Source organism: Gambusia affinis, linkage group LG04, assembly GCF_019740435.1.
Source record: "Gambusia affinis linkage group LG04, SWU_Gaff_1.0, whole genome shotgun sequence".
Lineage (NCBI taxonomy): Eukaryota > Metazoa > Chordata > Actinopteri > Cyprinodontiformes > Poeciliidae > Gambusia > Gambusia affinis.
The window spans coordinates 20,125,915-20,138,257 of record NC_057871.1 but is presented as its reverse complement, the minus strand read 5'-3'; the positions used below and the strand labels follow the sequence as shown (position 1 = coordinate 20,138,257).

General features: G+C 40.2%; 1 protein-coding gene across 1 annotated transcript; it reads left to right on the top strand.

Moving 5' to 3' along the window:
* The first annotated feature begins 946 nt into the window (after nt 1-946).
* Nucleotides 947-12,343, top strand: sec23b (SEC23 homolog B, coat complex II component). Its single transcript, XM_044113691.1, has 19 exons — nt 947-1,124; nt 4,254-4,481; nt 4,988-5,045; nt 5,210-5,296; nt 5,627-5,863; nt 5,988-6,070; nt 6,194-6,338; nt 7,191-7,349; nt 7,454-7,569; nt 7,850-7,973; nt 8,063-8,143; nt 8,257-8,346; nt 8,557-8,663; nt 8,982-9,135; nt 9,403-9,480; nt 10,426-10,587; nt 10,710-10,796; nt 10,938-11,159; nt 11,766-12,343. Exons 2-19 carry the CDS (start codon nt 4,261-4,263, stop codon nt 11,853-11,855), a joined length of 2,301 nt encoding a protein of 766 aa, XP_043969626.1. The 5' UTR covers nt 947-1,124; nt 4,254-4,260; the 3' UTR covers nt 11,856-12,343.

Sequence of the window (12,343 nt, the reverse complement as noted above, 5' to 3'; positions counted from 1 at the left end):
TTCCAGTATTTTTTCAGTCTTCAGCCTAGGAGGGTGGCTTATATTACCCTGCCCTGCGGATTCGGTTCCCTGGCCTCGAGATTGACACATGCGCATCAGACCATAAAGAAGTTCTCCTTGAAAATGTTTTGTTTGGAAGAAAAAGGTTGTGTCTTTCAGTGCTATTCCTCAGACAATACATAAGGAATACAGCACAACAGTGTAACATGTACCAAAATTAGTAAAATTTGGAAATATATTCAGTGTTGCTGTGCGCCTCTTGGTGGCACCGTTGACCACTTTTAGTCTTATATATTCATTTATATATTTATCAACCAAACACTTCTCTTTCTCACTAATAGGTTGACATCTAAACATGACAGACCATAAACTTTATTTTATGGTCTGTCATATGGTCACATAGTACAGCTGCTTTCAAACCTTGATCTCTAAATTTTTTATTAAGACTTTTTCATATATATATATAGTGAATCAACATATATCTATCTATATATATATATATATATATATATATATATATATATATATATATATATATATATATATATATATATATATATATATATATATATATATATATATATATATATATATATATATATATATATATATAGAGAGAGAGAGAGAGAGAGAGAGAGATCTATATATCTATATATATATATAGATATATATATCTATATATCTATATATATATCTATATATATATGAAAAACATCAAAGGCAATATACTCAATAGTTTTACGGCTATATAGATGCGCAACATTATACTCTTTCGAATGTGACTTTGTTTCTTGTTTACCGCTGCCCGCAAAAAGATGCATACCTTCAAAAACACAATAGACTCCATTTCCCAGAGTAGTTCACTTCCGCGTGCTTGGTAAGCTCTGGCTGCGCTACGCTGACGTGACGTCACAGAAAAAGAGCCAATAGAAGAGCGTCGAATTCGGAGTAACACGTCATTCTAGTAAAGTGCAGAAGCCGGTCTGACAGGGAGTGATTCCACCGCCGACGTTTTTTTGTCCACTTCTTCCGTCTGTTTCCACCTCCAGATGCTCTAATTTGTCTTCAATACAGCATTCCGTCTCTTCGCTGTCTTGCCCTAAAGTTAACTTGATATAAAAAAGGTAGGAGCTCCGTTTAATTTCGATCCAGAGTAAGTCGTCCATTTTTAGCTTCCATTTAAGTGACAGGAAGTGGGGAAAATGCTACGTTCAGTTAGCATATTCGACCTGCTGTGTAAGATGTTTTACAGAAACTCAAACATCTTGCAGCGAGGACGAGGCTTGAATATAAAACCGTAATTAAAAATACACTGCTTGGCAAAATGTGGGCAGTACATTCAGAATATTAGTAGTTTTATTCAATGTCTTTTGTGTTAGTAGACACATGATAGTTTTGGTATATCTGACTATGTAACAAAGGTCTTCATTAATAATGATACGTGGCTGCTAGTTTTTGTTATTGATTTGGTGGGCTTAGAATATTTACACCATGTATGAATAGTTGCACCAGAGAAATCTCTGTGCTCCTCTCAGTTATAGTCATAATTAAGAATCTTTAATCCACGACTTTAATGTTGCTTTCGGTTTTGATTATTAGTTTGACACACATTTGTGTTTACGGACAAATCGAGAATAATTTTAATGTTGGAGTTCCTTAATCTGTTGAACACTAGAGAAAAGTTCCTACAAAAAATTCAAATGGGGTGTTTATGGAGAGTTGGGTAGTTTTAATAAATGCATATGCCATACACATAAAATTTTTCTTAGTATTACTGAAAAAAAAATTGGCTTTCTTTGGGTTTTTTGCTTTGTATTTGAATGGTTATGCGTGGACTGTGAACTTTTGAACGGACTGAACAAATTGCAAAAAGATGTCATCTAAGGCTTTTGACCAGCTGACGTGTAATCTAGGATTTCACAGAACAAAGTTTCTGATATCACAGCGCCACAATCATTTCGCTATTTAAAGAAAATAAATTATTATTGGTGGTGTTTTGTCTCGATTTCTTTAACATATTCCAAATAAAACAATCAAAACAATATTAAGTTTTACAATCTTATTTTACATATTTTAAAACAATGTGACTTTGATTTATCCATACACTCCCATCCTCTTTCTTTTTATTAATAGTCAGGCCATTAACAGACGAAAGATCCAACAAACATAGACATGCACAAATATGACGGATGAGTTGGGGAATCTGACAAAGTCCTACTTTATTGAAACAAGTCCAATGTAAACCACCTGACCAAATATCAGATGATGAGAAGGAAACACTATTCCTTCTCACTAATTTCCCCGTTAGTCCGTGGGGAAATTACTGAAGATCGGAGAAAAAACTTATTTCAAAGAAAGAGTATCATCATTCAACTGCAGTTGTAGTTTTCTTAACATTCTGAATCAAAATAGAAGGAAATGGATGAATAACTGCAAAAATAACATGATGGAAAAAAGTTAAAGTAAAAAACAAAAAAATAAAACCAAGAGGTAACACAAACTAAAAGTCGATTTAATCAATGTTGGCGAAAACATGTCAGACATTACTAACGCAAATTAATCTAGTCTGACAAAAATCGTTGGACATTTTGACCGAGGTGCCTCTCCTCTGACCTTGCAGAAATGTTTCTATTCAGTCTGTCAAATATGTTGCGTTTACTGTGAAAGAAACTGTCTGTGCGACACTTTAGGCTGATGTTGCACATGTCCGACAACATTGTGACCAAAGTCTGCACTAGTGGTGTACGTCTCAATTCAGAGGGATTAGGTGACAAATGAATCATTTAAATGCACTTCCATGGTGAAGCTTTCCTCAGCAGCTCCCTTTTCTATCAGCTGAGTGAATCAACATCACGTCGCATCCGAGATGAGCAGATTGTGGCACAGAGGTGGAAGTGGAGCAGAACAAACCACCAAATAATAAAATATGGGTGAACATATCTCAGACCTCTGTGCTGCAGGTTCTGGTGCTGCTAACAGAAAAACCAGACTGGTTCTGATCACAGTAACTCACTCAGAGCTCTGCGCACCACGATGACCCACAGAGCAGGTTCATGGACATCTGCAATGGAGAAAGTTTTCTGTGGCAGAACAAACAAAAGTAATTAACAACAATAGTCATTAATGTGCGTCAGACCCACTTTGTTTAATCCTTCAGTGAGTTTTAATTTAGTGCGTCATATCCAAAACATCCAACGGTATTAATGTTTATGTTGAATGGCTGCTTAACGGTGCTGAGCAGGGCTGGATACAGGAAGTTTTTACAGAGGGCTAATTGGGGGCCGTTGGGGTTCACCAACATAAAAACCCAGGCAGGAGGCAGACCTGCAGTACAAAGTGAGTGACAAATATCGGGCCAGCTACATGAAGGTGGTTCAGTATATTTATCAGAGCAAAACATTTATTACATCATGGTAATAAATGTTTCGCATAAGAAGAAAATCTATATATTAAAGTTGTTTTTCTTTCTTTACATTCGTCCTCTTTAGAAACTTCGACTTATGGTTTTGTATCTACTATGTTTATTGTAGTGTAACATATGCAAATGTTAGAAGTACAATACCCTCAATTGAATAGCTAATTTAATGTTATTAGATGTTGTTTACATTATTAGACATTTAAACACTCAGGCAAATGCTAAATGAAAACATGTTTGTATTCTGTTGTTCATTGCTTTTTTTTTTGTTTATACAGTCACAATATTTTTAGCATATCAAAGTAAATATCTTTTGCTCTAATCTGTTTTTAGTCCTTCCTGATTACGTTTCTAATCTTTCCCGTCAAATTCTTCCTACAGAGGAAGAATTTGACCTTCAGTAACTCTGAGGGAGGATATCCATCTGTAACCAAGTGCTGTTTAGAGACGCTTTGCTAAAGGCGTCACTCATATTTCCCTACCGCACAGCAACAAAAGCAAGGCATATACAAATGGTGATCAAAAGTTTGGCCACGCCTGTTCATTTACGCTAGGATTGCTCTGCTCTCTTCTCTCTCCCCGTCATCAAAACCAGTCAAGCAGGTTCACCAAAGGCGCTTTGTGCGTCACGCTTTCGAAGCTCGGTGTCTTATTTTAGCCTCCGACGGGGACGGCTCACCTGTATTTAAACCAGACCTTTCCTGGAGTTGGTCACACAGATCCAAGTTTGGAGCAACAGAGTTTTTTGACCGACCTGAGATGCTTGGAGCGCTCTAGGCTCTTTTTGCTGGACTGATCAGTGCAGTTTGCCGTAATTCGACATCTTTTTCTGCTGTAGCTCCGAGATGTCGACCTACCAGGAGTTCATTCAACAAAACGAGGACAGAGATGGGGTGCGATTCAGCTGGAACCTCTGGCCCTCCAGTCGTCTGGAGGCCACCAGACTGGTGGTCCCCGTCTCCTGCCTCTTCACGCCTCTCAAAGAGCGGCCCAACCTGCCGCCCGTCCAGTACGAGCCGGTCATGTGCAGCCGGGCCAACTGCAAAGCTGTCCTCAACCCACTGTGGTAAGTTTTACGCAAATCAGTTTCAAATCAGCGCAGTCTTGTAGTCCATTTATTCCTAATACAGGCATGCTTTATGTAGATGTTGTCAGTCCGGCTTTATTTATAGAGCTGTTTGCATGAACAATGAGAATAACACTTTGCGAAAGCTGAAAATGTTTGGCACCAAAGATAAATCTATAAGGAAGACAATTTTATCTAATTTTATCTAAATAAGATAAAATTAAGTTTTTTTTTGTGTGTCATATTTGGTATAAAATGTTATTAATCACATTAAGTTAGAGGAATTCTGTCTTCTAATTTGGCAAGTTGGTTGTAATGAAATCGTTTAAGTCCAGTTGACAGATCTGATTGTTATCCACTTTATTCATGTGTTGAATTTAAACAAGGGGGAAAGTTAATTTCCAAATACTCACCTCATACTGTATAAATACCAGGCGTGATGTGTAAAAAATCTCAACTCACATTTTACCTCAAGACTACAAAAACAATTTCTTTGTCTCTTGCAGTCAAGTTGACTTCAGAGCCAAAATCTGGGCATGCAACTTCTGTTTCCAGAGGAACCCTGTGAGTACCAAACACGTGCAACATGTTTCAGCCCCGATGCTGTTTAATTGACACGCCAACCTTGCTCCACGGCATGCATGAGCGCCATAGCTTAGTGTCGCTTTTCCACATTCCTGTATTAGGCTGGTCAAGCTGACAATTTCGGCCTCTTTGTGTGTTTGCAGTTCCCTCCCTCCTACGCAGGCATATCAGAGGTGAACCAGCCAGCCGAGCTCATGCCACAGTTCTCCACCATCGAGTACATAGTTCAGGTAAATCCTTAATACGTGTATGCACTCTGACCTCGCCCAGTTCTGCAGGCCTGCCGTGCAAAAGAGAGATAATGGCGACACATAAAAGATAAAAGTCACTGGGTTCGGTCTTTCACTCCAGGACATCTGGAGTGAAACATGGCTAGGTTGAATGAAAATCCAACAGTTTTACAGCTTGCTGCAAAATGATGAATTAAACCTTTAATTAAACCATCACATTTACTGTGTTATGGTATACAATAGAATGTAAGTAGTGTCACTTATTGCTCTGTTTACTTCCACTTTAGTCAGACCGGTGTTTAACCTTCCTACTTCCTTTCTCCCTCACAGCGCGGACCCTCGGCCCCGCTCATTTTTCTGTATGTCGTGGACACGTGCTTGGAAGAAGAGGACCTCCAGGCCCTGAAGGAGTCCCTCCAGATGTCCCTGAGTCTGCTGCCACCAAATGCCCTGGTGGGCCTCATCACTTTTGGCCGCATGGTCCAGGTCCATGAGCTGACATGCGAGGGGATTGCCAAGAGCTTCGTCTTTAGGGGCACCAAGGACCTCTCCTCCAAACAGATCCAGGTAGGTTCAGATTACTTTAATGAACATCGGTATCAGTAGTTCATTTATTTTTCTCTAAAGTAGCAGGCATTCATGCTGACATGATCTCTCAGATCAGTTTGGTAACGTGCGGTTTTTATTTCAGGAGATGCTCGGGCTGACGAAGCCAGCAGCACCGGGACAGCAAGGTCGCCCCGTGGCTCCTCAGGATGCTGCTGCCTCATGCAGGTACGAAGGACAACACCAGTTCTCTGTTATTAATCAATATCAGCTGCCATCTATCGCACCTGCAGCAGCTGGCTGTTTGTTGTTTTGATTTGGTTCTAAGAGTCTTTTCTTTTTCCCGTCCAGGTTCTTGCAGCCAGTCCACCGAGTCGACATGAACCTGACCGATTTGCTGGGAGAACTCCAGAGGGACCCCTGGCCCGTCCCTCAGGAGAAACGCCCGCTGCGCTCCACCGGTGTCGCGCTGTCTGTTGCCGTCGGCCTCCTTGAGGTAAAAAAAACAAAAAACAATAGTACAAAAACGGGTTCCGCAAATGTCGATACTTTAGACATGGTGCGCAATGAGCCTCTGTGAGAAAGCCACATCACGTCTTCCTGCATAATTACTCCCTGCATGTTGGCATTGCAGCTCGTTGGCCGCTCCCTTTCAGCGTTTTGTCCTTTCCCTCCACCGATATTATCCTCTCTCCTCTCCTCCTAATAATCTGTGCTGTTATATAACTACTAGTACAAGAGATCTTTCACCCCACTGCACCTTTCCCCACCCAGTGGGAGAATTTTGTTGCTTTTAATCACTTTAGATGCTTTGATCGGACTAGAGAACAAAGCTGTCTGTACAAAGCAGAGCCACAGAACACTGTGTAAATGTTTTGTGTAACTAAGGACTGAAAGTCTTTCTGTAACTGAACCACTGTTTAATTTAGTTTTCATCAAAGTAGGTTCTTGTTGCTATTTTTGTGTCTAGATGGCTCTTTTCCAAACGTTTCATAATGCTGTGGACATCCCCGGACTTTGGACTTTGGATTTGTCTGTTGGTTGTCAAGTTCAGTCTCAGCTAATGTAGATTCACACCCTACGTTTTTATATGGAGTTTTTATTTGAGTTTTTATTTGGCGTGCATATCTTATTCCTTTCGATTCTTTCCATTAGACATGGCTCTTTCAGTGGAAAGTTTTGAGTTTTTACGTTGCTCTTTTTTTTCTTTTTTTTGTGCTAAATATCAATCATATAAGTTAAAATAAGAAACAAGGCTGAAAAAAAATTTGTTTAATTTTGTGTTTGTAAAACCTGAGATGAAATGGAACTCAAGTGAAGCCCAAATGCTTCTTTGTCTTCCTCTCAGGGGGCTTTCCCAAACACAGGGGCTCGTGTGATGCTGTTCATCGGGGGGCCGCCCACCCAGGGACCCGGCATGGTGGTGGGAGACGAACTGAAAACTCCCATCCGCTCCTGGCACGACATCCAGAAAGACAATGCACGGCATCTGAAGAAAGCTACCAAGGTGATTATATTTGGGAAATCTCTGATATGTTCAGGAACAGCGAATTCAAAAGATTAAAATGATTATTTATGTATTTTTTTTGTCCCATCTCTTTGTTCCCACAGTATTATGAGGCTTTGGCCAACCGCTCAGCTGTGAACGGACACAGTATTGACATCTACGCGTGCGCTCTGGACCAGACAGGCCTTCTGGAGATGAAGTGCTTATCTAATCTCACAGGGTATGTCTGAACTGACCATGTGTTTAATTTGAGGGTCAGTCCTATTTTTTTTTTTTTTTCTTTGCAGTTTAGTTTCCTTTGTTGATGTGGTGTTAAAATAGCACACATTCACGCTACCTGACATTAATCATAGACATAGTAAGAGGGAAAGATGGGCATCACAAAAATGACAAAATTAAAGCTGAAGTGACTAAAAAGCAAAAGGAAATCTGCAATAAGTAAATAATGTTCCATGAATAATTTAGTAAATTATTTTGTAACAAGTGTTTACGTATTTCAGGGGTCACATTGTGATGGGGGACTCCTTCAATACGTCCCTGTTTAAGCAAACCTTCCAGAGAGTCTTCAGAAAAGACTACAATGGAGATTTCCAGATGGCGTTCGGAGGAAACCTGGAGGTCAAGGTAAATCGGTTCACTTAAAATCCAACAAGTATTGCTCGTATAATTTCATGCTCCAGACGTTGAAATATGTCCTGTTGTGGTCTTTGTAGACATCCAGAGAGCTGAAGGTCTGCGGGGCCATCGGGCCGTGTGTTTCACTGCACTCAAAGGGTCCTTCTGTTTCAGAGAATGTGAGTCGCTGCCCCAGATTGAACTGTGGGCCTCGGATTCTTTGGCCTTCGCGTAGGTAATCTGAGACTCTCCATGTGCTGGAATTCACCACAGTGTGTTTTATGTTTCACAGGAGATGGGCATTGGGGGCACAAGCCAGTGGAAGCTGTGCAGTCTCAACCCCTCCACTACTTTGGGTGTTTACTTTGAAGTTGTGAATCAGGTAAAAAAAAAAAAAAAAGAAGAGTCTTTTATTTGTTTAGCTTTTTAGCTTTCCAGGATTGGCGTGCATATCTATCACTTGAAGTAAGAGAGCATCTGTGATGCAGGATAATGGCCGTTTTGTTTAAGTTTGCAGACAATGGCTCGTTGTTTTCCTTGCTGTGAAACGGCTGGTGCATAAGAGGACTGATTGTGTTCTGTGTTTGTGCAGCACAATGCACCAGTCCCACAGGGTGGTCGAGGGGCGATCCAGTTCGTAACCCAGTACCAGCACTCCAACACGCAGAGGAGGATACGGGTCACCACCATCGCCAGGAAGTAAGACTCTTATTTTGTCGTTCAAGTTTTGTCCTAAATCTGGACTTTATTGTCAGTTTGGTATGTTCCCGACAAACCAGTTTCTCTCACTGGAAAAAATGTTAATGAGGAAGTGATTAAATGAAGGAATGCAAGCTAGAATGAAGGTTGTCCTCACTAGAGATGTTTGCATGCTTGCTGCTTAGCTTGTCCGTGAAAACATTTAAACTATGTGCGTCATCACGTCACACCCATACTCACCTGTCGTTTTCTTTTTGTCCTGCATTCTTCCTCTACCACGCATCCTCCCTTTGTTTCTTTCTTCGTGAACTGTTGCAGTTGGGCGGACGCCCAGTCTCAGATTCAGCTCATCGAGTCCTCGTTCGACCAAGAAGCGGCCGCCGTGCTCATGGCTCGCCTGGGCGTCTTCAGGGCCGAGTCAGAGGAGGGCCCAGATGTTCTCAGGTGGCTCGACAGGCAGCTTATCCGCCTGGTGAGTTAGAAACAAATTCAGGAATCTTTGATTTTCTTTTTTTTTGTTTTTGGAATATTGTTTATGTAAGATATTTCCATTTCTGTTTTAAATTTAAATAAAATAAAAAAAAACATTTAGGTAGGAAAAAAAACACCTCTGAAAATGTGGATTTTACAGGAGACGTTTATTTGACTTTACAGAAGCGAAAGTGATGTTATAAATGATTTAATACAAATCATCTGATGAAATTCAGAATTAAACGTTTTCTTCCCGTCATGTTTCCAGTGTCAGAAGTTTGGCCAGTTCAACAAGGATGACCCAACGTCCTTCAGACTGTCTGAGTCCCTGTCCCTCTACCCACAGGTAAACCTGCCACTAAGTGGACAGTCCATCATTTCCACAAAAAAAGGTTATATACTGATGACTTCCTTGGCGTCATCATTTAGTTAACATCTGGTATGAGAGGGATCAAGACATTAAACGGTCTGTTAACGACTTTTAAACAACTGGACTCACCAAAGCCTCGTAGAGGTTTACACAAGCACCATTTTATGACTCTCCAAACCAACTTCAAGTTTGCTTTGGGCGTCTGTTCAGACAGAGGGAGGATAAGGTGCCCTAGTAACCATCTTTCTTGCATTCCAAAAGGAAGATTCTTGTGCTCAGAGTTACTACATGATATAAAAGATTAATTTTTTTTTCTTTCTTTCTTTGGCTTTGACTGAAAATGCCCCCAGTTTCCTCGCATTTCTTTGGTAAGAAAAAAACCTTGACCTGCCTGTAAACACTTAATCAAAACAAACATGACAACAGGTTCAAGGTCAATAAAAAGCATTTCCATTAAAGGCTACAGAATTTTGCTTTAGTCTCCTCTCAGATTACCTGATAAACTAATATGTCCAACTAATCAGTATGAATGTTAGATTAAGATACTAAGAACTATTTACTGGACTTCATATAAAAAACAGATTACTTACTTGCAAATAGACGGGAGAGTCCTCAAAGTCTTAAATTCTCTAAAGTAACTTTGGCTTTTAATGCTACTTCCAGATCTTGACTGAACTATTAAATCTCATAGATTTTTTATATTTTATATATCCTCGCTTGCTGGCTTTTTCCTGTCTTAAATGAGAAGCCTGCAGAAACCCTTCTGACAACCCTTTTATGTAGAAAACAGTGTAAAAGGCCTTCGATTAATATTAATTGAGGAATTTTAAAAAATGCATTTGTTTATTAAAGGTTATTTTACAATAATATTTTATTCACTGACATTTTTTTGTTGTTTTTTTTCCCTTGTTTCTCTTACAGTTCATGTTCCACCTCCGGAGGTCTCCGTTCCTCCAGGTGTTCAACAACAGCCCTGATGAGTCGTCCTACTACAGGCACCACTTTGTCAGGCAGGACCTGACCCAGTCCCTGATTATGATCCAGCCCATCCTCTACTCCTACTCCTTCCATGGGCCACCAGAGGTCAGCCTCACTCCCTTCTTACTGTCATCCATTCGATGCCGTCTGTTCAACTGGTGTCAAAGTGTCTTCATGACCAAGCGTCGTAAAGCTCAGTTTGATTTTGTGTTTTGTTTTTTTTTCAGCCTGTGCTCCTGGACAGCAGCAGCATCCTGCCGGATCGAATCCTGCTGATGGACACCTTCTTCCAGCTGGTTATCTACCACGGAGAGGTGAGACAGGACGCAGCAGAAATCTAGTTTGTCTGCATCAAAATGCTTCATTCTGAATTTTTTTTTCTTTTTCAATGTGGATAAAAAAAATGAATAAAAAAAAAAGCACATGTGATTCATTTTGTTTCAACTGGATTTCAGACTATTGCTCAGTGGAGAAAGGCAGGCTACCAGGAAATGCCAGAGTATGAGAACTTTAAGCAGCTGCTTCAGGCTCCTCTGGATGACGCTCAGGAGATCTTGCAGACACGCTTCCCCATGCCTCGCTACGTCGACACTGAACATGGAGGCTCACAGGCACGATTCCTGCTGTCTAAAGTCAACCCGTCGCAAACGCACAACAACCTCTATGCCTGGGGACAGGTACACACTTTCTCATTCATAGTACTTAAACTGTAGGGGGTTTTTTCTCCCTCTTTCCCATAGAGGGCAGATTTGTAGTTGCCCTGTTGACAACTTCTTCATCTAAACTTTGGATCTCTCTATGGGATTTCTTTTCCCATATAAAATCCAAATGAAATACATTTAAATCATGGACACCATTGTGCGGTGCTGTTGTCTGGATTGAGATTATTCCACTGTCCTGCAGAGCCGTTGTAGTCACAGATAAAATCTTCTGCAAAACGTCAATGAAACAAATCATCCAAAAATCCCCCAGATTTCCTGTGTAAAATGCAGATCTACTACTTCAGAAGTCTCCCAGCGCAGGTCTTGGATTATTTAACCTTTTATTTGAAACTTGGAAGATTAAAATCTGTAATCGGCATTAAACTCCTTACTTCCTGCATCGAGAGGAAGGGGTGAACCCTTGAACTGTTGTCTAAACTGCCGAAACGCATGGCATAGGATTATCAACAGATTGAGGTCTGAGTGTGCCATGCTGTGAACTTATCATCAGATCAGTTATGTTATGAAAACATCCATTTGTGAATAAACGGTGAATGTTAATTATGTTTTGTTTGTCTGTAGGAGACAGGAGCGCCAATCCTGACTGATGATGTCAGCCTGCAGGTCTTCATGGACCATTTAAAGAAACTGGCTGTTTCCAGCTCTGCATAGACGTCTGTCAAGGCACAGAATAAACAAAAAGAGGAATATGACCATCAGCTACCAGGATCCATTAACATTTCCTATGTTTCTTTATTATTATTATTATTTTTTTTTTTTTTCAAAGAAGCCAACCCTTTTTAGTCTGTGTGTCTCTATCATGAATTGTTACTTTTGATAAGAGGAGCAACAGAAAAGGGTCGAATTCCTGCAAATATTACGTGTCGAGTCACTTTCAACTTATTTATGAGGAATGGTTCTTCTCTGTACGGAAATGAGTCTCTGTGAAACATTTTACTAATTCCACATCTGTATTATATCTGTTCTTACCTTTGACATGCAGAGTGATTCGACTAATTTGTTCTCTGTGTATTTACTGCATCAGACGGGGTTAAAGCTGCTGTTAAGATTATGCCTGTACATGTATGCATCTGCTTTGTCCATAGCTTGAGATTAAATGTGTAGAATGTTTTTCAGAAAAAATAAATTATAGCAGAATA